We start from the raw sequence: 27,526 nt of genomic DNA on the forward strand, positions 1-27,526 counted from the left end.
TGCATCGGCACGCGCAGCAGAGCAGGCAGCCAGACAGACAGCAGAGAGCAGCTGCAGCGGCAAGAGGAGCGCGCTCACGGCACATATATCACAAAAATACACCTATTTACACCAATTTAAACATGGTCGACCGCGAGCAGCTGGTCCAGAAAGCCAGACTGGCCGAGCAGGCTGAGAGATATGACGATATGGCTGCTGCCATGAAATCGGTAAGTGCAACTTTACCATCATTCATGTATGAGTATTTTACAATTGGCTATAATCGCGCGAGGTCTCTCAATAACCTTATATAAAATAATGCCATCGCATTATCACTGGAAATTCAAATGATTTTCGCGATTGAATCTTTTCAACGGTCAGTCGGTTCTTATATTGATGACTGAATCGATTCAAATGAACGCACGTTCTATTTTAACGAGCCTTTTCAGCTGTCAGACAGTTCTTGTATTGATGACTGAATCGATTCAAATGAACGCACGTTCTATTTTAACGAGCCTTTTCAGCTGTCAGACAGTTCTTGTATTGATGACTGAATCGATTCATATGAACGCACGTTCTATTTTTCCGAATCTTTTAAATGGTCAGCCAGTTCTTATATTGATGACTGAATCGATTCAAATAAGCGAACGTTCTTTTCCCCCCGAATCTTTTCAATGGTCAGCCGGTTCTTATATTGATGAGTCTAAAGGCCCATATAAGTGTATCCTGATAAGTCACAGCCCTGCTGAAATGATGACTAAGCTCATTTGAGACTAGTGTGTGTCACTGCCCGTCATTCATTAAACTGTAGTATAATGCAGCAGCGAGTGTGAATCCAAATTTCTGGGCGGTGCCTTTTAAAGATCCGAACGAACTGGACAACACAGACACTTTCATTACTGCACATGCATGGCCACAATTATAGCAGTTTTGCAAATCTGACATTAATGATATAGCCTATGCATCCAGTGCAGAATGCATGCCATATTAAAGAGGTTTGTGATGCATAAGCATTATTATATTGTGCTGGTTTAGGATGCAGATGATCCAATGCTGTTCTCTTTTGTCTCAGAACCCGTTGTCTCCATCCATGCACATTTGGTTTTCGTGCATTCACATTCTCAAGGCTTTGCAGGTTCGCTCTCACTAGGCGTGTCGCAACGTGTGCCAAGGTGCAGTGCCCGTAATGCACCATTTCATCCGATCCATCAGCCTCCATCCAATAGGGTGCAATCACCAACCCCTCTCTCTCTCTCTCTCTCTCTCTCTCTCTCTCTCTCTCTCTCTCTCTCTCTCTCTCTCTCCATCAAGGGCGTAGGTTTGCATGGAAAGTTGATAGGACTATATTAATGCAAGGAAGCACTAGAGTCTCCTGTCATGGAAGTTTTGGTTGTGTTAAGAGTCTCTACAATATCAGTGCAACGTTTGTAAAGTACTTTAGACATCATGATAACGTTTCAGAAACATCTTTACTTAAAATGCCAGGTTACGCTTTATTTTAAGGTGCCTGTGTTACACTTTAATTATACATTTAAGTACTGAGTTATAATAATTAACTACATGTCCTTACTATAGAGTTTGGTTTAGAGTTATCTGCATGTAATTATGCATAATTTACTCTTATTACTATAGTAAGTACATGATGTAACGTTTAACAATGACACTGTAAAATAAAGTGTAAACAAATGCTGATATACAGAGGATTAGGATTGACAAATGAAATTAGTTATCAATTTAATAATTCCAATTAAAAAATATATCAGTTTTAAATGGACAATTTTCATGTTTTAAAAAGCAGATACATTTAATACAAAATGTTTTATATTTTTACTCTAGAAATAACAACATCACACAACCAATTGTGTGTTTTCCTGAATGCCATCACGACTGAAAATGACACTGATTTCATATGACAGATCCATAAACAATTAATTAAAGCTGCAGTCCGTAACTTATTTTGGGTTAAAAATGATCCAAAGTACATAACCAGCCAGTGTTCAAAACTATCTGCTTACCGTAGCTCGATTTACAGCAGTAAGCTTGTAATGTTTTTAATTCCAGTGGTACTAGTGGATTTCCGTGGGAAATTCAAGCATATGTTTTGCGTCATTACGTCACATCTGTACTAGTGTTGTCAAAAATATCGATATGTATCGATACTGGAATATCTGAAACGATACGATTCTCAGTTTTTACAGTTTCGATCCCAGCTGCGCTCTCCTCTCCGACCGAAAGCGAGTTGACACACACACCGGCATATTCTCACTCAGCCCGGTTAACCTCTGAGCACGGCGAACGCGCGTTCTGCTGGACTTTTTCCTCATGACAGTGTGTTAGTGTTAGTGTGTGATCGGTCTGAATTTCGCGCGGGATTGCACATAAATTAATTCTACTAATCCCGCAGATTTCGTGCTCACATCTGAAGCGCACACACATAGTCTACCGTAATAAAGCCGCCTCTGACATGATACAAGTGCAAACATTTGCTTCTTTTTCCAGCTTATTATTGGTCAAATACACTCAAAGAATTATCAGTGCACATCTGGAAGAGTATTAACGTAAACACAGTCGCAAACAGTTCAGGAAGAACGAGTAACAGGAGCAGTGTTTAGGATCCATGCGTCCGTTAGTCTTAAAGGGACCGCAGTCATTTGTTATTCAAACTACAAAAAGACAAACGATCAACTGCTCTAAACTGATCGACTTGTGTAACTTTAATAGTTTCATCTGTACGCAATTGAATTTTTTACAAAGAACATTATCCAATGTTGTTTTAAATGTAATTACTATGCATTTTTTAATTCAGTTTCTTATCTGAATGTTAGACCTACCTGAAAAAATAAAGCAGTCTATTTAATTTGTATCTTTTATTCTATTGCATTTATTTGTGCTATTGTTTGTAATCTGTTTTATTGACTTTAGCCTGGATTGATGGCTCTCAATATCGCAATATATATCGTTGGGGGAAAAAATATCGCAATGTAATTTTTTTCCAATATCGTGCAGCCCTACCGTGAATAACTGCAATTGCAGTTTTCGAACAGAGATGGCGACAAAGAGGAAAAACTATGGACTGCAGCTTTAACATCAATTCACTTACATTTTAGATGCAATATTGACTGTTTTTGTTCTATTTCAGCAGCGAAAATAGATCACAGCAGAACCATAACGCCTCTCATAGCAAAGGTGTGTGTTATGAATCAGTCAGCGCTTTAAATAATTCGTAGCTGTGGCAACGTTTTTTGCAAACCACAGAATACATACCAAGGTACATATCGCAACAGTTTCAAAGTGAAATGAACACTAGAGGCAGTAAAACAGCAGTATTTTTTAGTTTTTTTAATATATTTTTTTAACCATAGTCCATGATTTGTAAACTAATACACTTTGGAGTTTGCGTCACTTAACCAACTCCATATGTTCGGATTTTCTGACCTATTAATCAGCTGGTACAGATTTTGCAATACTGAAAGCTCGGGAACGAATCCCGTGAAAAACGAGTCATGATAAAAGAGCTCAAAGACGAGTTCAAAAACACAAGCTAAAATCACATATGGATACAATTTTATTTTTGTCACATTTGCTTTTGTTAACACTATCGGGTAGATTTAGGTTTTAGTGTGGGTGTACGTTAAAAAACCAACGTAACAAAAAAATGCCAGATTCACGCACATCTGTTCCGGAAAAAGTTTTTAGCGCCACCCCAAATTTATGAATATAATATTAAACCTGAAGCGTAGCCAATATTACATTTTTTTAAATTTAAGATTGGGGGAGGGGGGAATGCCCTTTATAAAAAGTAAAAATATCACAAATATTTAAATAAGTCAAAGCTGATTGAACACTGGTGAGAATATTGCTTCAGAATAAATTATATTTATTCTGAAGCAATATTCAGAATATGGTTGGTCGGTCTCTTTTTGGTTGGTCTCTCAAAATTTACAACACACACACACACACAAAAATCTAACTTTTTTCCGGACAAGTACATCTCTTACTTGGACAAGTTGATGACCGATTTACTTGTCCGAAGGAAAAGCACATGAACATGCTTAATGTCGAGCCCTGCAGTTGTTGACAGATTTCATTGGTGAATTCAAATATGAAATTTAATTGTTTTGGAGAATTTGATGTTTCCCCATTCAAAGAGATACACTTGCATGCCTGAGAGGCGTTTCAAAGATGGCCGCAGAGTGAAATGACTCGTCTTAAAGGGACTTAGGGGCAATATAATATAACTACATGTACTTACTATAGGGTTTTGTTTGGTTGCATGTAATTATGCATAATTTATGGTTATTGCTATTGGAACTGCATGTAACGTATGTAACAATGACACTGTAAAATAAAGTGTAACGTAACACCGCCCCCTGGTTTCGCAGACAAGGCTCAAGCTAGTCCCAGAGTAAAATACATGCTTTAGCTGTTTTAACTGAAAGCACATACAAAAAACATGTCAGTGCCATTGTTTTGTCTCAAGATACACACCAGTAATGTTTTTCTCTAAGACACATTTATAAAAGCTACTTAAATGTCTTAATTGAACTAAGGCCTAATCCTGGCTTAATTTTAGGCCTGTCTGTGAAACCAGGTCATAATGTCATAACATTGAAGTGTAGGTCGCCTACACATGGCTCGAAATAAACGTTTTTACTTGAAACATTGTTCAAATTCAAGAATGACGTAGTTGTTTATGAATGAGTCATTGAATCTTTGACTCGACTGATTCGTTCAAAATGTAGAATCAGTCAATAATGTGAGATGCGTTATGGTTCTGCTGGGATCTTGGAACTGTTCTCACAGCTGAAACAGAACTAAAACAGTCAATATTGCATCTAAAATGTAAGTGGCTATTCTCACTTTTCCCTTTTTGCGAATAGATATGGAAATGCACTGTCTAAACTTAAACAGCTGTAATTCAAGAATGCCTTAGAATATAGACCTACGATTGGTCTCGTTTGAAAGCAGGGGTCTCAAACTCGCAGCCCCGGGATGATATTTTGTGGCCCCCTACTTGACATCAAAATTTAGTGTTAGTGCGGCCACCGCGTTGTTCTTAAAAGCACCTTTTTGCTTAGTCGTTGCGTGCGCTGCGCTTGCTGCCTCACTTCGTGTGTGTGTGAGAGAGAGAGTGTTAGATCGGCCCTCCCTTAAGCCTTGTTTATACTTTCGCCGCTGACTGCGCGCTCCTCACCAAACGGACGAGGCATTTATACTTGACGCGCTCGCCGTTGTGCTATTCTTTGAAACGACAGAGGGCGACATAAACCATCGACACAAAATTATCCACAAAGAAAACAGAGCGATGGACTATTCTATAAACCATCAGGAAAAAGTGTCAAGAAGAAGTGGGCTAATGTACACGGGTGATCATATATTTATCTTGGTACATTTCACCAAAAACCACACTACAAAAGAATCATGTAAAACTCAATAAATCTTAGTTTGATATTATTACTTGTGACATGAGAACAAAATAAATGTATGCAACTTAATTAACGATCTCTCAAATATTTCCTAATTTCTCTAAACATTTTAGTGTCATGATTTATTAATTTTTTTGATTGAACATCTTTATTAAAAAAGGGCTTATTTCTGCTTTTGTAGGCTCATTTTGTAAATATAAGCACCTAATTTGTATGTGCAGGCTGGATGCCGGTGTAATGAGACGTCATGCTCGGCTAGATTCGCCTAGAACTCGTTCATCTTCGGATGCAGAGCAGCGCTGTTACAAAAAATGCGCTAAACACCGGCAAGTGGAATAGGGTCTTGCGGACCCAACGCGCACGGCCGCCCACTCCGCGTTGACGTAATTTTTGCAGCGCGCACCCTCGCACTCATGCGGACGCGTCGAGTATAAACAAGGCTTCATGCAGTATAATTGGTTGACGTCGCGTGATTGACAGGAACAGAATCTAAGGCTGATCAGACAGTCACAGTCTTCACACACACACAGAAACGAGCGTGTCAATCTATTGCTTAAATGGGCAGGGCCGGCCCAAGGCATAAGCGAACTAAGCGGCTGCTTAGGGCCCCCTTGGCCACCAGGGGGCCCCCAAGAGCTCTTGAAATTACATCTTGCTGCCGCTGTATGTTCCTTTATGTTTGAAATCGCAAAATGGCCTTAAAACAATTACTAAATAAACTGCAAAATGTTACGTTTTCTAATATATGCACGGATTGATTCTGACAGCGCTGCACGAGCTCGCGGTGCTATCGACGGCTATAGCTTGTTCGTCAGGGTTTAAAGTCCACAGTGCGAGAAAAAAAACGGCGCTGAAATGGCGCTACTCGTCATTTGCCCGGTAACCTTTTTATGAATGGATGGATTTGAGAATGTGCTTTGGTTTAGTGCAAATATCTTATTTGACATGCTGCATGTTTTGGACGGAGTACAGCATAGCTTCCAGTTTCTGTTCACAGTAAATGGTTCTCTGCAAGTGCTATAGTCGAGTCGCTCAAAATTATCTTCTTTTTTTGGGGGGGAATGCAAATTCGTTCTTCCCAAAAAGCCTTCCCAAATTTGTAATGAGAATTTATAAATATGCTGTTGTCAACAAATAAAAGTACTAATGTTTTTCTGCATGAATTTCCGCCAAAATAAAAGTTCTGCTTAATGTTTGAAAGAAATCCACCATTTCTTGTTTTAAAAGAAGTCTCTTATGCTCACCAAAGGCTGCATTTATTTGATAAAAACTACAGTGAAAACAGTTATATTGTGAAATATTATTGCAATTTAAAATAGCTGTTTTCTATTATATATATATATATATATATATATATATATATATATATATATATATATATATATATATATATATATATATAATGATATTCATATGAAATTGTAATGTGTTCCTGTGATCAAAGCTGAATTTTCAACATCATTACACCTGTCTTCACTGTCACATGATCCTTCACAGATTATTCTCATGATGATTTGCTGCTCAAGAAACATTTATTTTTTAATTATCATGTTGAAAACAGTCGTGTAAACATCTTTATGATTCTTTGAAAGCTTCTATTTTAGATAAATCCTGTTCTTTTGAACTTTCTATTCATCAAAGAGTCCTGAGGTAAAGAATTGTGAGCATATTTAGCATGAGACTTCTTTAAAAAAAACAAAACGTTTAAATCGTACATATCCCAGTCTGAACTGTACTGTAAGACTTTGAATATTAAAGTGCACACCTGAGCACTCTTGTGGGTTTGCTACTTTTACAATTAAAAACCGTATAATGGTAAAAACATGACAGACAGACATGATAAGCAACACAGCTACAACTAATAAAATTGATAATGGGTGTGCGATTATTATCAGGAATTGACAATAGTCAATCGGTACCGAGGGGCCCCTAAATAAAATTCTGCTTAGGGCCCCATGAAGGCTTGGGCCGGCTCTGTAAAGGGGTGATGAATTGAGAAATCAACTTTCCCTTGAGCCTTTGATAAAAGGTCATGGTAATATAAGAATATCCTGTAAGTTTCAGAGCTGGAAACTTCCTTGTTAGTCAAAGAAAAGCTTTTATAGACACCAGGCCCAGAAAACGAGGCTCTCGAATCAATGACGTATTAGAAGAGAGAAGCTCCGCCTCTGTGTGTTCGCTGCTTCTGTAGCCCCGCCCACCTGCTTCTGTAGCCCCGCCCCTCTGATTATTCTGAGGTCACAGCGTTTGGTTTTGCGCGCTCACAAGGTTTGCAAAAAGTAAACCGGCTGAGGTTAGAGTCAGGGCAGACGACAGTGTGAAGTGTCATTCCACATAAGATAGGCTTACATTTGGAAATATATTACATCTACATTTCAGTGTTAACACATAAGGTGTTGATCATCCTCTTCTATTATTGTTAGCACTACCTCGAACTAAAGCGGCGTCTCTTTCGGAGCTGTCATTTTTTTAAACGAGCCGCGGCAATGTTTCAAATGAGCTTCTAACGCTGGACAAATGCCTTTATTTTCAACGCGATCACCTCGTACCCAAACCATTTCGAAACTAAGGAGCCTTTTGTCCTCCGATTACAAACAAGCTCTTCGGCGGCGCGTTTGCGGGACTCATGTTTCGCGCTGTAGAGGATTTTTACAGCGGTGCCGGGACTGTGTGTGTGTGTGTGTGTGTGAGAGAGAGAGAGAGAGAGAAAAATCGGCAGAGAGAACATAGAGAGATGCGACAGAGTTGCGAAATTGCAGGCGCGGCTTGCGGCTTTTATTTCAAATAGCGCAGCATATTTAAAACTAATTGGTTAACCGGTTTCAACCGGCTAATGAGGCTCGGTGGTCGGTCAAGAAAATGTTTAGTTTTCGCCGTTCCTAGCTCTAATAAAAACTCCACATTTGGCATTTTTACCGCAGTATGTTAACTGAGTTTCTTTGTGTTTGCTGTGCCCATCTGAGCCTTGCCACAGCATTTTTGTTTTTAAAAATGGCTATTGATGTGTAAATCATTGCTGGTCAAGTTTTGGTTTGGGGTTGATGAACTTGCAACCATTTAATGAAAAGGAAACTTGCATCATCCTATTTATCTACTCACTTAGACTGGATGCCGTCCATTATTGAAAAGTGCCTCATCATAGTCTAATTGGACTATCTCTGCTTCTGAGGGGAAATGATAAGGTATATTGCACAGGGCTTCTGATACACTCGTCTGCCATTAGTGCGGTTCACGTAATGGCTCTACTAAACAATTTTCATTCGGAGATGATGAATTTCACATATTACACAAAGATTAGTTTCCCCAGCATCTTTCTAAACGGTTTGCTTTTAGGCGGTCTAAACTTATAAATAATTCTGACTGGCCATTAATGGCATGTAGCCATCGCTTTCTGGATCCATGTGGAGTCTCCCAAATATTAAATATTAATAAGTTAAGCATGCAAAGAGATTCATGCAACTCGTTCTCTTGGACACACTAGAGGATGGATTGATATGTCCATGTATTGATTTATCTGTCAGCTGACCGGAAAACTCTGGTCCCTGTGCAGCTCAAGGGTGTGTGTATCCGTGTCGTCTTCTCTCTATGGGAGGAAGAAAGCCTTTCTACTGCAGTGATGTAGCCTACGCCCATAAACACTGAATAAACTCCAATAGAAAAAACAGCTTTCTGATGATGAGCCTCAGAGGTGCGGTTAATAATTTAATGCAGAATACATGAAATTATACATTGTTACTTCTCATGATGATGCTTTCAACTTTTACCACATCTTCCCAGACTACACTCTAAAAAATGCTGGGTTAAAACAACCCAACCGCTGGATTGAAACAACCCAATTTCTGGGTTAAAACAACCCAACCGCTGGGTTGAAACAACCCAATCACAGGGTTAAAACAACCCAACCGCTGGTTTAAAACAACCCAATTTCTGGGTTAAAACAACCCAACCGGTGGGTTAAACAATTTCTGGGTTAAAACAACCCAACCGGTGGGTTGAACAATTTCTGGGTTAAAACAACCCAACCGCTGGGTTTGTCCATTTTCAACCAAACTTGGGTTGTTTTTAACCCAGCATTTAGAGTGTGTTATTATATTATTCTACCTTTAGTACTTGCAGTTTAACACCATAATGAGAACCATTTGGCTTCATGTCAGGTGTGTTTTAGTTTAGGCATCTATGCATGCTTGAGCATTTTTTTCGTGTTGCTGTTTTTGTTAAATTATAGTCCATTTGTTCTGACATGTTATGCACAATCTGTCAGTTACAGCTTTGAAACAGTGGATTAACCATAGTTTAGACTAGGGCTGCACGATATTGGAAAAAAATTACATTGCGATATTTTTTCCTCCAACGATATATATTGCGATATTGAAAGCCATCAATCTAAAGTCAATAATTACCATTCCATGATATTAATAATTTCAGTAATAAGCAAGCTTCATTACAAGTGACAAAAATAAATGTTGGAAAGTTTGTGCAAACATGAAACTAAACCTCCAGAAGGTGGCAGCAGGTGACCGTCTTAATGAGTGAGTCACTGAGTCGTTCACTCAAACGATTCATTCAAACACTGAATCGTGCTGTGAGTAAGACGTGTTACGGGTCTGCTGTGAACTATTTTCACTGCTGAAATAGAACAACAACACTAAATATTGCATCTAAAATGTAAGTGACTAAGTGAATGTTAATTAGTTGTTTATGGAGCTGTCATATGAAATCAGTGTCATTTACAGTCGTGATGGTATTCAGGAAAACACTCAAGTGTTGTGATTTCTCCTCGAGAGGCTGCACGAGCGTCAACAGCGCGACCTTATTATCATCAGTTCATTATATATTATTATCCACTGGATCGCCACTTACACTAAATTAATGCACAATCATTCTTGCATTTTGGTGATTCGCTAGTTATTTTATGTTTTAATCAGGCTCTTGTCCGTCAGTCAAGTAAAATTCTCTTTCACTTGTCCCTTCAAAACATCCACATGTCCTGGACAAACGTTAATGTTGAGTTGTATTCCTGCTTTGTATTCATCGTAAAGATCTTTGTGGTGCCGTTTTAAGTGATCAGACAAATTGGTGGTGTTTTCTTGCTTTGTGGCCACAAGACACTCCATGCAGTACCTCTTTTTGTTCAACATCCTCCTTCTTGTAGCCAAAATAGTCCCAAAAAGAAGATTTCTGGTACGAACCTTTTTTTTCCCTCTTCGGATCCTCTTCGTCGTGCATTTTAGCAGTGAATGTTTGGCCGTGAGCGGTGAGCAGCGGCACAGCGAACCAATCACTGTGCAGGCTCAGGAACGTGCATGTCACTCCAGCAACAAACTGTGTGTGTTTACTGTGTGCTGCCGTTCTCTTAATACACCATGGGCTACGACCCTTCACATCGCATGTTCCGGCGATGTGACTATCGCACACGCGCACATCGCGATGTCGATGTTAAAACAGAATATCGTTCAGCCCTAGTTTAGACCAATTACATTTATTCAGTGGAAACAAAAAGCTTTTATAAATCATAGAATTTGAGAAAGTGAGTTTAAATTTAAACCATAATCAATTGATATGGAAAAAATGCCAATAAACTGATTCCTTAACACAATATGTTTAATATTTGAACTGTATTTTTAACTGGTAGCCTCTACAAAAATGCGATTAGCTCTTGTAACTGGGTTCAGACTAGAGGTCATTCCCGCGGGACCCGATCAGTTTTCTTGCGGTGCGGGAGTAAATGTCGTTCGGTAATGAAACGGTCATCAATCTACGACATTTTGTGTTAAAATTTTGTTAAATTTTGCAGTAGCTATAGCTAGTAAGCCGACAGAGATTTGAGTGACAGGTGTCGTATTTGATTTAGCCTATAATTTGTTACGATGTTGACAGTGTCATAAGTAGGGATGCACGATATTAGATTTTTGCCGATATCCGATATGTTGATATTTTTCAGCTCCGTTTGGCCAATGCCGATACCGATATATGTTTTTTTTGTTACCTTTGTTTGGAAACAACACCATTTTGAGCAAAAACTTTTTTTTTTTCATTCTGGTTTCAGATTTCTGAGGTCTCCTTACTAAAAGGATTCTTGTTGAAGATAAATAAATGTTAATAAAGTTCTTTGTATGATAAGAGTATATTAAAAGCCCTGAAAATAACAATAATAAATTAACCAATAATAATGCAATGTATTAGGTTGTTTTCACTTCAAGAATGACCGCAATGCTGACATGGTCTCATCACTGTAGCACTCCTTGCACACGTGAGTTATTGCAGGCGCATATTAACACGTTATCATATCGATTTTTATATTTTAAGCGTTTATCGGCCGATTCCGATGTTGTGCCGATAATATCGTGCATCCCTAGTCATAAGACAAAAATAACAAATACAATTACTGTATAGCCAACATTTTATATTTGCTATCCTAGTCACTTTCCTTCTTTAGGGGAAATTTAAATCTGGCGGGATCGGTCGGGTCGGGAAGAAAATCATTCTAAGTGGAAAGCGAGTGAACACAGAGTGAATTTTAAGCAGGAGCGGGATGAAAAAACAGTCCCGTGCAGACTTCGAACGGTTATGAGTCAGCGTATTGATTCATGATTCGGATCACCAATATCACGTGATTTCAGCAGTTTGACACGCGATCCGAATCATGAATCGATTCACTGATTCAGAACCGTTCAAATCTTTATTTGAGGATTGAACACAAACGCGGAAGAGAAGACCATGCTGAAAAAAAGTCATAGTTTTTGTTATTTTTGGACCCAAATGTATTTTGGATGCTTCAAGAGACTCTAATTAACCCACTGATGTCTCATATGGACTACTGTGATGATGTTTTTATTCCCTTTCTGGACATGGACAGTATAGTGTGCATACACTTGCATACGCTCTCGGACTAAATATAAAATATCTTAAACTGTGTGTGAAGATGAACGGAGGTCTTACGGGTGTGGAGCGACATTAGGGTGAGGAGTTAATGACACACATCTCATTTTTGGGTGAACTAACCCTTTAAGACTGTAACTCGTGTTTTTTTCATAACAGTACGGTCATAAAGCTTTTATGTGGTTTATTTTTAGAAGCCTGCTGCAGCTGCAAAAACATTAAAAAAACATCTGCCATCACTCTATGGTTATATAACAACAATGAGCTACTTACAGCAAGAATCCCCCTCTTCCGCTTTTACAACATCCGTATCATCCCATCCTCTCTGCTTCCAGCAACAATGCATTCATCTTTTGCTTCCTGCTCCGCTTTTAATTGAGATGCACTAACACTAAATTTCTCTGCAGGTACCAATAACCAATTATTCAGAATGATATCTGCCGATACTAATAGTTTGATTTTTAAACTATACAAAAAACCCTCTCATTTGGTACATTACTATAATAGAGATAACAAAAGAGCACAAACTATTATATGCATCTGCTATATTTTTACAGATACAATCATTTAGCCAGGATGCCAGCCGAACTCAGCCCCACCCACAACATTTGAGCTCGGGCGGTTCGGTCTGTACTTGATCCATAGAGGATCATCAGGGCGGGCTTTAGCCGATGACGGACAGATGATCAACAGTACCGTAATCATCACGTCATCAAAGGGGATTGGGTTATATTTGTTCAAATCCTAAACGGAGAGCTTGTTTGTATCTTTATTCACCTTCACTATTTCTCTCAGAAATGATGATCATGTTGTTAACCAGAGCTGCATGAGTCACTTCATGAGCATTTACTGTTTCATTTGAAAAAAAAACTATCATCATATAAACACACAGACACTCAGAGGTCTTAACGGCAATCCGTCAAAATAAAAGTTCGGTATAACTTGAAGAAATTGACAGAAATATATTAGACTACTGTCGTACAGTAAATTTAGCTATGTCACAATGTACTTTTAATAATACTACTTATAATAATTATACATTTAATTGCTAAGTTTTATCGATTTATGTATTATTGACAATTAATCGATTGTTGATTAATCGTTAACATCCCTAATAAAAGATGTCACGACTCAAATTAAAGACAGACGCTTGTCGCCACCTACTGGTGCAAAATATGTATGCAGAGCCATGAGGTTATTTTACAAATTAATTCTATTTTGATTAATTTATTTTTTTATATGGAACTTGATGCAAACCAAAAGATACGGTCAGTGACTAAATAGACTGAATATGTTAATACGGCAACTGGTTTGGTGCTTTCGTATTTTGACATATTATTGTTTCTTCATCCATCTTATGCATAAAGAAAGCTCCAATAGCTGACCAAATACAGCAATAAGATCATTTATATTGACACACTGTACACATACCGTAATTCTGATAAACCCAGATTGATCCACACTGAATGTCAAATAGTTTTAATAATAATGATAATTGAGCGAGGTTGCCATGGCTCAGTAATTGCGGGTCATTAAAGGAAGTTTCTCTGTTATTAAGCAATGGAGTGGAAGAGTGTGTTAGAATAATGCTGAGGTCACATCGATAAGATTTTGATTGTTGTTCAAATAAAGCTGCTTTATTGACATTGATGGCTCCATGAAAAACCTTTACTTTTAAGGGTGTAGCTGTTAGCGAGCCAACCTGTCTTTCTTACTTCTTGCCATCTCAAGTCTTTCTGTCTTTCCTCACCCTTTCTGTTGGGCTAAAAGTCGCTAAACATTTGCCTCTGAATTAGCTGGCGGCTTCATCTGAGTCTTATGATGCAACCCAAACTGTGGATTACAGTGACTACAAAGGGCTCACAGACAGAATGAGCACACTTTACGAGCGCTGTATGACTGCACTGTTGTGCAATGCATCGCCATCTAATTAGGCCAAATAATCAAGTGCTTTACCATGCCTGTGCTAGATTGTGTATGATTTATATAGACAAGACCTCATGTATGCAAATAAAACAGTAAAACAAGGCATTGCAATAAAGAAAGTAGTTTGATGTTTGCCTTCCATTTAAAACCAGTTCACCCATCATGAATCATACAGTCTTTTTGTCCCCTAAGATACCGACTCATGTTTGAAACCTGTATGATTTTTTTGTTTTTCCGCAGAACACAAAGTGTAATGTAGCACAATGTCCAAATTGCTTTGGGTTGTCCATCTTCATAAAGAACATAAAAAGTGCCACGTTTTCCAGCTGTAGGCAAACAAAAACAGTCTTAAAGGTTAAGGTGCCAGATTTGACTTGGACATTAATTTGTACATGGAGACAATATTGGTATCGTCTTCAAAAACTTGCATAACTAAAGACTTCAATTGTTTCATTACCGGATGAATCAGTGTTTTTGAACAAATCTCTTGAATGAATGATTCAATGACTCACTCATTAAGACTTCACTTGTTTCATTACTGGATGAATCAGTGTTTTTGAACAAATCTCCTGAATGAATGATTCAATGACTCACTCATTAAGACTTCACTTGTTTCATTACTGGATGAATCAGTGTTTTTGAACAAATCTCCTGAATGAATGATTCAATGACTCACTCATTAAGACTTCACTTGTTTCATTACTGGATGAATCAGTGTTTTTGAACAAATCTCCTGAATGAATGATTCAATGACTCACTCATTAAGACTTCACTTGTTTCATTACTGGATGAATCAGTGTTTTTGAACAAATCTCCTGAATGAATGATTCAATGACTCACTCATAAAGACATTACTTGTTTCATTACTGTATGAATCAGTGTTTTTGAACAAATCTCCTGAATGAATGATTCAATGAATCCCTCATAAAGACATTACTTGTTTCATTACTGGATGAATCAGTGCTTTTGAACAAATCTCTTGAATGAATGATTCAATGACTCGCTCAAGGACTTCACTTGCAGATTTGTATGTTCCACTGTGATTTTGTAAAGGTTTAATAGACACGTAAATCCTTTTTGGATTTGCGTAGAAAAGTGTGAGGACTGACTGAAATCTCAGTATACTCTACAATCACACTGCTTGATTAACACTCATCTGCAAGTTTTCCTGACAGGTTATGATTATGTATCCATGTGTGATAACCTTGATGCGTACAACAGCATGTTGCATCCACCCACACGCTCCATCACATGCAATCTCAACACACGCAAACACATGCAATCTCTCTCTCACACACACACGCACACAAGAAGCGTGGACATCATTGCTGTTGCCACGGCAGCAGCAGAGATAGTCAATTGCATCCAAACAAAGACGATTACCCTGTTTCTATGGAGACGGCTCTACTTACCCCCCTGCTGTCTGGATGGGAGTTTTGTGAGGAAGAGGTTAAAGGCAGTTTGTAAACTGTAATGTACGCAACCATATCTATACCAGTTTATGCGTTACTCAGTGATTCAGCATCTGCCTCAGGTTGTTTAATGGCTGTTGTGCTTGAAATGAAAGAAAGTGCAACTGATTAAATTCTAATGCGAACCTCCGGAGCTCTATATACAAGTTATTAGAGATATCTTCCATGAGCACTTAATTTACATTTAAAAAAACTCTTCCTCCTCTATTTTTCTCTTTCCCCTCCCTAATCTAGCTTTTGCTACTCTTGAGTAATATCCAAATCTTTGTGGACTTTTTGCGTTTCTTCGCCTCTTCATGACAGATCGCTTCCTCATTTGTAAGTCGCTTTGGATAAAAGTGTTTGCTAAATGCATAAATGTAAATGTATATGAGTGTTTTTCGGTTTATGAGCAAGTGCATATATTTAACATATGCAGCTACACTAAATGGTGTCTCCTCCGAATTTGCCTCACTGGCACGACATGCTCAAAACCCGTCTTCGGCGCAATAATTCCGATCTTTCATGTATTCATACTCTTGTGTAATCGACGCCCCATCCTAAATAAATCTGTCTCTTCCGTGATACCCTGAAAATTTTGAATAATCCGATCTAATATGATTTCCGAACTGTAAGGTTGCCAGAATAATAATCTTACACGGTGTGTTAATAGGCCAGAGGAGAACTGGCACCCCGACTGAGTCTGGTTTCTCCCAAGGTTTATTTTTCTCCATCATGCCCTGATGGAGTTTCGGTTCCTTGCCACTGTCGCCTTTGGCTTGGCTTGCTCAGTTGGGGACACTAAAAATATGATTAAAGTTATTCAACTTATTATACAAATAAAATGTATGAATTAGGTCTTATTTAATTCTATAAACTATAATACTGATCTGCCAACATTGAAATAAGCTGATAACATCACTGTTTTCTCCAGTACGACTGTACAGCCAAATCTAATTTTGTCGCAATATTATCCTGTTTGACACTGTGAAGCTGCTTTGACACAATCGTGATTGTAAAAGCGCTATATAAATAAAGTTGATTGATTGATTGATAAAAAAAATTTTTTTTAGGGTTTAACATTTTTTTACTTTGAAATTGCTAGTAAATGTCTCAAATAATTACAAAGAAGCGGTAACATTCAATTTAAACTAGTGTTGTCACGATACCAAAATTATGACTTCGATACGATATCAGACTAAAATATCGATATATCGATACTAAATCGATACCACAGTAAAAAAATAAATAAAAAAATAAATAAGATAAGATGCTTAATATGACAACAGAACTTGTTATTATTCATTGTTATTTTTTACTAAAAATTCATGTGGCCCGCATGTTCCTTAGGGTTGGGCATCGTTTTGATTTGAACAATTATTGATCAATTACTATTAAAATTATCTCACAAATGTTTGCTATCTCAATGTATTTTTTACAACGGGGTAATTGTGTTGCAATAGCTTACACACAGCACAAGAAAGCTTGATTTCGAATGGTAAATTGAATTTAAAAAGACGAGTAAACAGTAATAAAATAAGAACAAATAAACAGATTACAAACAATAGCACAAATAAATGCAATAGAATAGAAGATACAAATTAAATAGACTGCTTTATTTTTTCAGGTAGGTCTAACATTCAGATAAGAAACTGAATTAAAAAAACGCATAGTAATTACATTTAAAACAACATTGGATAATGTTCTTTGTAAAAAATTCAATAGCGTACAGATGAAACTATTAAAGTTACACAAGTTGATCAGTCAAGAGCAGTTGATCGTTTGCCTTTTTGTAGTTTGAATAACAAATGACTGCGGTCCCTTTAAGACTAACGGACGCATGGATCCTAAACACTGCTCCTGTTACTCGTTCTTCCTGAACTGTTTGCGACTGTGTTTACGTTAATACTCTTCCAGATGTGCACTGATAATTCTTTGAGTGTATTTGACCAATAATAAGCTGGAAAAAGAAGCAAATGTTTGCACTTGTATCATGTCAGAGGCGGCTTTATTACGGTAGGCTGTGTGTGTGCGCTTCACATGTGAGGACGAAATCTGCGGGATTAGTAGAATTAATTTATGTGCAATCCCGCGCGAAATTCAGACCGATCACTCACTAACACTAACACACTGTCATGAGGAAAAAGTCCAGCAGAACGCGCGTTCGCCGTGCTCAGAGGTTAACCGGGCTGAGTGAGAATATGCCGGTGTGTGTCAACTCGCTTTCGGTCGGAGAGGAGAGCGCAGCTGGTATCGATACTGTAAAAACTGAGACTCGTATCGTTTCAGATATTCCAGTATCGATATATATCGAAATATCGATATTTTTGACAACACTAATTTAAACATGAAATTTTAAGGTAGAAAGACTTAAATAGTATTTTCTCATAAAACGTACTCCAATAATGTTACTTTTTACAGTGTATGTGGGAGTCACAGAGAATTTAAAGGGGTCAAAAACATTCTTTCGAAGGCTTGATTGTGTTTGCGAGGTACACGGTAACGTGTGTTCATGCTTCTTTTTAAAACATTTTTTTTTTAAATCATATATTTTACCTTTATTCTACAATGCTCTGTCTCTCCTTGTAAAAACGGTCTGATGGTTTCCGGGTTCTGTGAAGCCGGTCCCTCAAAAATACGCAATAGGCTCTGATTGGTTAGCTGGCTCAGCTGTGTTGTGATTTTCTAACCGCATAGTGCACGTTTTTTCGGAAACGGCCATACCTTTACCGGCCGTAAAGACTGCGGCTCTTTAGTGATCGCTACTGAATGGCACCTTTTGTATTTTTAGAACGATTATAGCCAAATATCTGTCGCAACAGCTATTAACCCAAAATGAACACTAAACATTGCCTTTACTATAGAAGCCAAATCAAACACAGAACCATATTTAGCATGCCTGTAGATAAACAAGCATGTAGATATACACTCTAATCAAAGAATAATTTACACTAATTCCAAGTTCGCTGTTGAGATTTTAAAAAGTAACGTAAGGTGTTTGTTAAGTCTGAACAATGTCAAGATCAATATTAGTGTAGCCGACACAGTTGTTTTCACAGACTAACACACATCACGTCTCTGGCATGGACTACATTTTTTAAAATAGCATATATGCATTAGTTATATTCTCAATTTAATTTACAGAGCAATCCTTGCAAAGTCTTTAGGTACAGTAGAAGAGACTAGGATTAGTGTGTGTCGCACTCACAAGACTCGCAACAGGGGGCGTGGCATTACGAAATATGTACAGTAAGACAACTTTACAAAAACAGTAAAGCTACAGGCATTGTTCATGGTTAGTTCATGTTTAAGGTGCACTATGTAAGTTTTCCGTCCGCTATTCAAAACAAAGGCGTAGTTTGATGACGTCACGTTTGAGCGCAATTTTGGGACATGTGGTTTTCACCTCACAGCCGGTGGAAAAGAATCGGGATAGGACTCGGGCAGAAATCATGTTCATGGATGCGGTTATTAACGTTACTGTAGTGAAGCAGAGCAGGACCGAGTGTTGAGGAGCTGAGCACGGCCGCTGGAGAGATTCTTAAATGACCCTAGGGGTAATTAACAGATGGTTACCGAGTAGATTGTTCTCTGGGAAGCGTTTTCATGAAAATCGAATGTTTTATCTCTAAAAACAGATTAGCTTATAATGCTAGTTTATGGGGCACAGAGTAGTGAAATTAAATCGCTAGTTAATACCACTAACAAGGCTAGAAATAGCCTCACACTAACACGACAGCATAATGAGGGTCCCTACATGCAAACCGAAGCATTGAGAACTTTGTAAGTGTACAAACAGTTTAATAAGAAGATACTTTATAAAGACGCGTTTACAGACAGCAGCCATCTTGGAAAACAGTCTCGACGAGTCGATCCACGGACTCTGTGCTAAGTGAGCTGGTCGATAGGAATCAAGTTTGTGAAATCGAATTACATGGACATTTTTTATTTTATTTTCTGTCACGTTCAGTGCTTTCTTTTGGAAACAACGGACCATATGAGATTCCAAGTCACAGTTCCTCACTCGTGGCTCGACTCGTCCGTGATGGCTAGATGGCTGCTGTCTGTAAACGCATAATGCACTGCATGTCTTTATAAAGTATCTTCTTATTAAACAGTTTGTACTCTTACAAAGTTCTCAATGCTTCGGTTTGCATGTAGGGACCCTCATTATGCTGCCGTGTTAGTGTGAGGCTATTTCTAGCCTTGTTAGTGGTATTAACTAGCCATTTAATTTCACTTACCCTGTGCCCCCTATACTAGCGTTATAAGCTAATCTGTTTTTAGAGATAAAACATTCGATTTTCATGAAAATGCATCCCAGACAACGATCTACTCGGTAACCATCTGTTAATCTCTTAGTTAATCCCTCGCGAGCAGCGGGACTTTTATTATGCCACAGTCGCCGGCACCATTTTCACTTTTCTGGCCTAGTGGTCTTTGGATCTGCAAAAATGTTACATGGTGCACCTTTAACTAATGCATTAATTAATACAACCTTATTGTAAAGTGTTATCGAAATATCAAACCTGCTTTGTTGACGAGCGCTCAGGTTATCAACGGCCAGTCTCAGATTTCAGAAGGATGCATGCAGTGTGCTTGTGGGTTTTTGGATGAGGATGCGGAGCACGAATGATGCAGCAAAACAGTGCAGTAAATCACGCAGCCTCTCCAAAGGATGCAGGAAATTACATCTGAAAGGTAGTGAGAGAGAGAGAGAGAGAGAGAGAGAGAGAGAGAGAGATCTTTAGTCACCAGCTCATCCGCCCACTATCAGGCTGTTAAATCAAAGCATCCCTGCCATGCTTTCATTCGGCCAATCTGAAAGAATATGTAGGCTCACTTTTCACTATGTCGCTCTGCAAACGACAAACAGCAATTCTGGTTGTGATGTGTTTTTATACAGCCGTTCATCTCAAATGCTGCCAGTCTTCTTTGAATAGATTTACTACACCGCTTCCAGCCTACACATGGAGAAAACGAACAATAAAGATGCCATGTCCATAAATAGACATCTGGCAAATCGCCACATTGGAGCTTAACTGTTCACTCGAACAGCTCACTAAAGGACATTGTGAACTAGCATTTACAACACAGCACTCTCAGCCGTACTTGCATGACATTTCCTTCAAAATTAAGGCTGAACTTGACAGAGTAGTGTATAAAGACAATTGTCCCCCTTTTGGGTTTCATTAAAGGTGGGGTGAAATGCTGTTTCATCCATACTGAGCTTTACACTGTTAAAGACTTGGATTCCCATCCTAAACATAGACAAAGTTTCAAACACTAATGTTGGACGTTTGATGGAGTATTTCTGTGTCAAAAATACTCCTTCCGGTTTCTCACAAGTTTCGGTGAGTTTTTTTCGAGTATGGGTCTACTTGACGTTAAATAGAGCGGAAGGTCCTTGTATGGGCCGTACGGGCTCTTCTCCCGGTAGGGTGCGCGCGCGTGACTAGAGCACGCTGTAAACACTCTCTCAGGTGCAGATCCAGTCGTCCGTGAACACTTATGTGGCGCCGCGCTTCTCTTTATTCCTATGGGTGACGTCGAGCGACTTCAACGCTTCAGCACAGCATTCCCGTAAGGCAGCGCTGCATTTGAACCGATTTGAACGCAGAAATGACGGGAAGCTTCACAACATCGCTTCAGTTGCGTCTCAAAATGGATTTACACGCCACTGCTGTCAGGACTTCACCAAATCATACCAAAGAAGTGTGTTTTTGACGGAGCAGTCCCAGCGATAAAGCTTCGGTCCTGCTTTGGAAGCAGTCGGTGAGTAAAACTGCTTCAAATGTCTGTGCTGTCGGCTACGGACGCATGAGTAAACATCAGTAAACGACACGATCGCGTGCTTCGTCATTCAAATGCGCTAACTGTTAACGGTTACTCCATTGTTGTTCTCTGTATAACGTTACAGTATTCTGACGTGCAAAACCGTTTTGCTTGCTACTTCTAAGGTCTAGTCGCATACAATAGTCCATAAACCGAATCATGTCCTCATACACTGCGAGTAAAGACACAGAAATGTGGAGAGGCCATTAAAAACAGTAACTTACATACCACAGAGATGGACGTCCTGATCTTGCCGTTTCTCCTGTTCAATTTATTTCTCCCTCAGATTTGATTGTGGATCATTATCTGTATTAGCTGAGATAGCTGGGTTTCTCCACGCTTGAGGACGTCACCGCTTTGCGCGCTTGTCATTCTTTAGCTCCGCCCACACGATACGCCTCCAGGCGCTCGGTTTTTTCCGGAAAGACTCGGTAAAGCCTATATTTCTTTTATAAATATGATAAAACTAAAGACTTTTCGGAGATATGAAGGATGCAATACTACTCTATAGGTACTCAAGATTGACATGAGATTGACTGAAACTGAGTGTTTCACCCCCCCTTTAAGCCCCTTTCACACTGCGATTCCGTCAAATACACGTATAATGCGACCCGGCATTTGTTCCCGGGCCGCTAGATTTGGTCCATTCACACTGCCAGCGAAATACCGTAATATGTGCGCTTTCACACACAACGCTTAACGGTCCCGGGTCGAGTTGACACGTGACATCCTGATGTGACGTATAACGGCGAGCGATCTCCGCTTCAGCGCGGATAGTAAGGAGCTCCGTGGTCTCCACTTGTGTCCAGTTTGCGCTCATTTCTGCTTGTTTAATTTTAGTTTCTTTTGTATACGAACACTCTCTGCGTTTTAAACACCGACTAGCTCTTCTGGCACTGCAGGGTTGTATTATTGAAAAAACAAGCTCTAGGAGTCGCACGATAACTACGTACACGTTGCGGCATTAGTTTCGTCTTTTGTTCACACAGCGCTCGTCCCGGGTCGAATACCGCAATGCTCTGAGAATATTGCGGGTCCGACGTGCAGTGTGAAAGGGGCTTTAGTGACCCATGCAAATGAAGGAGGATAATGAGTGACCCCAATGCCCTAGTGCTGTATAAACAGCTGTCACTAAATGAAGGCGTAAACGTTTGTCTAGTGTGCTTTTTGTTTTGCCAGCAATGTTTAAAGGAAGCAGTCGTCATCAAAAAGCATTCTGCAGCACCGCAGGTTTTCCTTCCTTCCTTTTTTCAGGAGTACAAGACCAAAAGGGGTGTGACGAGACGGTTCACAAGATGAGATTTTTGCACAGTATTTTTAAGAAATCCTCTGTGACAAAATTCACGACTGGAAAAATAGTCTGCAGGTGCATTTTTAAGTGTTTAAAACAACACTTCCTTTGAAACAACACGTCCTTTAATCCTTTAATCTTAAAGGATTAGTTCACTTCAAAATGATAATTTAATTTTATTAATTCATCTCATCCAAAATGTTCATGTCTCTCTTTCTTCAGGATTTTTCTTCATATAATGGACTTCGATGGCAACCAATGGTTAAAGGTCCAAATCAACCAAATGAGGGCTTCAGAGGCTCTGCACGATCCCAGCCGAGGAATAGGGTCTTATCTAGACAAACCATCGGCCATTTTCTAATAAATAAATAAAAACATACTTTTTAACCTCAAATGCACGACTTCTGTGTTGTGCTTCTTCACGATGTATGACGCCATCACATCGGAAAGGTCACGCGTGGCATACGCGGAAGTACCGACCCAGAAAAGCGAAACAACAGTGGACAACATTCTTTTTTTTTTTTTTATGAATAAAATTATTTTATTCATTAAATGGTAACTTAACGCGCCATCCTCTATAAACCCGTCTCTTGCGTGATACCCAGAAATTTTGAATATTCCGATTTAATATGATTTCTGACCTGTAAGGTTGCCAAAGTAGAACTGAGTCTGGTTTTTCCCAAGGTTTATTTTTCTCTGTCATGCCCTGATGGAGTTTTGGTTCCTTTGGTCACCTTTGGCTTTGCTTGCTCATCCATTATTCAACTAAATATACAAACAAAATGTATTAATTAGGTCTTATTTAATTTTATAAACTATAATACTGATCTGCCAACATTGTCGCTATATGATAAATTAAAATAAGCTGATAACATCACATTTTGTTGCAATATTGTCCTGTTTAACACTGAAGCTGCTTTGAAACAGTCGGCGTTGTAAAAGCGCGATATACATAAAGCTGATTGATTTATTAAACCCTAAAACAACCTTTTTTTAGTTAATAATCTGCAAGTTTGGGGCTTTAGTAGTGCTGTTCAATGATTTGAGTAAAGGTTTTGACTTTTGGGTATAAAGTGTTTTAATTCTATAATATATGGTGTAAAAATGTCTAAGTGCTGCCCTCTTAAGGATTAACGGTGGCTACTACAGATGAATTTTCCTATTGGACGTTGTTTTAGGCTAGTAGTTGGTGGGTTTTGTTGTATAAACCTGGCAACCCTTTCTGCACGTGCGCTGGAATAAACAATCTTTGCCGGTGTTGTAAAAAAAAGAATATTAGGACACAGAGTACTTACCCAACATGATCATCATTTCTGAGAGAAATAGTGAAGGTGAATGCAGATACGAACAAGGGATTTGAACAAATTCAACCCAAGCCCCTTTGATGACGTGATGATTACGTTACTGTTGATCATCTGTCCATCATCGTCTAAAACCCGCCCTGATGATCTCATTGGTCAGTTTCTGTTTAAGCATAATTACTCCTCTATGGATCAAGTCCAGACCGAACCGCCCAAGCTCAAATGTCGTGGGCAGGGCTGAGTTCGGCTGCCATCCAGGCTAGATTTTGCCAGCATTTTTGAAATATTGCCAGTGGGTGGAGTTGGGCTCTGACCAGGGGTTGAGTTACACTTTAAGAGAACGCATCATTGAACCTGTGGTTCGCTTTGACTGTGAAACCTGTTTTAAAGGATGATTAAGTAACCTCTCTATCTCCTCCCCTTCTTCAAGGTAACAGAGCTGAACGAGGCCCTATCCAACGAGGAGAGGAACCTGCTTTCGGTGGCCTACAAGAACGTGGTGGGAGCACGCCGTTCATCCTGGCGCGTCATTTCCAGCATCGAGCAGAAGACCTCTGCGGACGGCAATGAGAAGAAAATCGAGATGGTTCGTGCCTACCGCGAGAAAATCGAAAAAGAGCTGGAGACCGTTTGCCAAGACGTGCTCAACCTCCTCGACAACTTCCTGATCAAGAACTGCGGCGACGTCCAGCACGAGAGCAAAGTCTTCTACCTGAAGATGAAGGGCGACTATTATCGTTACCTGGCAGAGGTGGCCACAGGTGAGAAGAAAGCCGGGGTTGTGGAATCGTCTGAGAAATCCTACAGCGAGGCCCATGAGATTAGCAAAGAGCACATGCAGCCGACGCACCCCATCCGCTTGGGTCTGGCGCTCAATTACTCAGTCTTCTACTACGAGATCCAGAATGCACCTGAGCAGGCTTGCCATCTGGCCAAGACGGCTTTCGACGACGCCATCGCCGAATTGGACACCCTCAACGAGGACTCCTACAAAGACTCGACCCTCATCATGCAGCTCCTGCGAGACAACCTGACGCTCTGGACGAGCGATCAACAGGATGACGAGGCAGGCGAAGCCAACAATTAAGCTTTGAAGAAAAGAGAAGATCTTTTGAGACCATTTTCCTCTCGGCCGTAACATTAAACACGTGTGCTCACAAAACAAAGATAAAACAAAAAAAGTACATGAAAAATTCACAAAATGGGCAAGATGCAACTGTGTCAGCCACGTTTGCTGATAGTAAAGCAGCGCAAGTTCTTTATTTCCCACTAAATTACGATTTAGAGAAATACGCTAGTTTAAAAGACAAAAAAGTCGCTTAAAAAGGCAAAAAATTGTGACGTTTACTGTACCCGAACAACACACTTGAGGAAAAAGCTTGTCGGTACATCAGTCTGAAGGGTTTCAATAACCAAACACTGGCATAGTGGCTGTTCTTATAGTGAAATACGAAGCGGAGCTGCTTATGTTAATTTACATTGTGAGTAAGAAGTACTTAAGGAACTTAAGGAAAAAGATAAAACTTGAATGTTATCGCCTTGCAAAAGTAGGAATTTGCAAACAGGCTGCACTGGGCGTCGTTTATTGGGATCTGAATTGCATCCACTAATGTTTGAAAGTCGTTTACGTTGAACTGGTTATCTGTGCCATTTATGATACACATCGTTAGTATGCATCTCACCTCTGAACTACTGTATTACATTAACGTTACATGCATTGCCTTCTCAATCCCAAAGCTAAAAACGGTTTCTTTCCTCTCAACAAAATAGCCATGATTGCAATCGTTATTATTATCATTATCATTGGATATCAAAAATTACCAGGCCTGACCCATACTGTACGAGAATAATGACGTTTTAGTTTAACATGTTATCAATTAAAATAATTAACATTTACAAAAATAAACAAATCCCAGTGCTTTGGAGAAACTCGACCACTTGAAAGTAGAGATGCACTGATGATACATTTCTCAGCAGAATTATATCAACTAAAACTAAACAGAGAACCCTCGCATTTGGTACACAATAATATTGGTTGAAAAACACAACAAAGATATTACCTTAAACTGCTAATTATCGTCCGATATAATAGGCTAATTACACCCAAATACAAAAATGACATGTTTGTATACTCAAAACTCAACTGCACATATAAAAGGTATGTTTCATGACAAATTTATGTGTTATTTATTTTATATATTTATTTAGACTTACGGTTGTGCTATTGTTTGAAAGGACAGAGGGTGACTCGGAGTAATTGTTATTTAAACCATCAGGAAACAGCAATGAGAAGTAGTAAAGTACACAATTGACGATATTTATTTGAGTACACCTCACCAAAAACCACACTACAAAACAAATTGTGTAAACCTTGTGACATTAGAACAAAACGTATGTAAACATATGCATACAACTAAATGAACAATCTCTTAAATATTTCATAATTTCACTAAACATTTTCATTGTGTTCAGTTTGATTTTTTTTTTTATTAAACATGGATCTTTATTTTCAATAAAAGGGCTTATTTCTGCTCATTTTGTAAATATAAGCAACTAATTTGACGAGTTACTTGACATATCTGTTTGATTGACAGGATACCATTGGCCATCTTGATCAGGCCTTCTGCTTTTATCGGCCGATACCGATTATTGGCCGATACATCGGTGCATCTCTACTCGAAAGCAATGCCTAATCTCTTGGTTTGATATGCTCAGATTATATCACTGGTACCATAGACTGTTTTCTGCCATTTTGTTAATTTATTTTGGCTAGTTTTTAATTCTCATGAAAAGCCTATTATACTGTTTCTCAGTGTAGGTCGATTACAGCTCAAATATTCTCCATAATACAATATTGTGCATGCTGGTGATGTATTTATAAACCATAGCTCGACTTTATTAACTGTAGATGTTATGTATTAATATGAACAAGAATTTAATCTGATTATTTTCTATTTATTACTTTATATTGGATTGTTTTGATTTCTTATATTTGTTTTCCTTGCTGAAGTGCGCTATACCAAAACAGTGTGTGTTTACCATAAATTAATCTGTTATGGATATTGCTATAGTGACATGCAATTCTTGTATTTGGTTTTTAAAAAAGGAACAAAAAAAGGAGACGAAAAGACAAAAAAAAATGATGTAACCACCATATCTGGCATTTTGTCACGGTAATTGTGCAACGATTAATGTTGTTCTTAAGAAGCGAGTTTTCCTTTCTGTGCTGCTGTGCGATATTTAAGATTTGCTGTAAAATCAGTGTTTGTTTTCTTTCTCTTCACTCATGACCTATTCTTATGATTTCTGTTTTCGTTCTTTTTCCCCCCTTGTCTACTGGTATCTTAAATGTGAGTTGTGTAGCGGTTGCACAAAAGAAACATAATGATAATAATAATGATAATTAAAAAAGAATAAAAACCTGACTGTGCTCTTCTA

At 38.7% G+C, this 27,526-nt stretch overlaps 1 protein-coding gene across 1 annotated transcript; it reads left to right on the forward strand.

Annotated features, from left to right (window-relative positions):
* ywhag1 (3-monooxygenase/tryptophan 5-monooxygenase activation protein, gamma polypeptide 1) lies at positions 1-27,526 on the forward strand. The gene is made up of 2 exons (XM_067439714.1): positions 1-209; positions 24,519-27,526. Exons 1-2 carry the CDS (start codon positions 123-125, stop codon positions 25,173-25,175), a joined length of 744 nt encoding a protein of 247 aa, XP_067295815.1. The 5' UTR covers positions 1-122; the 3' UTR covers positions 25,176-27,526.

This window comes from Pseudorasbora parva, chromosome 3, assembly GCF_024679245.1.
Source record: "Pseudorasbora parva isolate DD20220531a chromosome 3, ASM2467924v1, whole genome shotgun sequence".
Taxonomy (NCBI): Eukaryota; Metazoa; Chordata; class Actinopteri; order Cypriniformes; family Gobionidae; genus Pseudorasbora; species Pseudorasbora parva.

What these genes read in the sequence shown, in the direction of transcription:
- ywhag1 (XM_067439714.1), top strand. Translation starts at nt 123, where the DNA reads ATGGTCGACCGCGAGCAGCTGGTCCAGAAAGCCAGACTGGCCGAGCAG. An exon ending in TGGCTGCTGCCATGAAATCG is followed by an intron (nt 210 to 24,518) that starts GTAAGTGCAACT and finishes CCCTTCTTCAAG; the next exon opens with GTAACAGAGCTGAACGAGGC.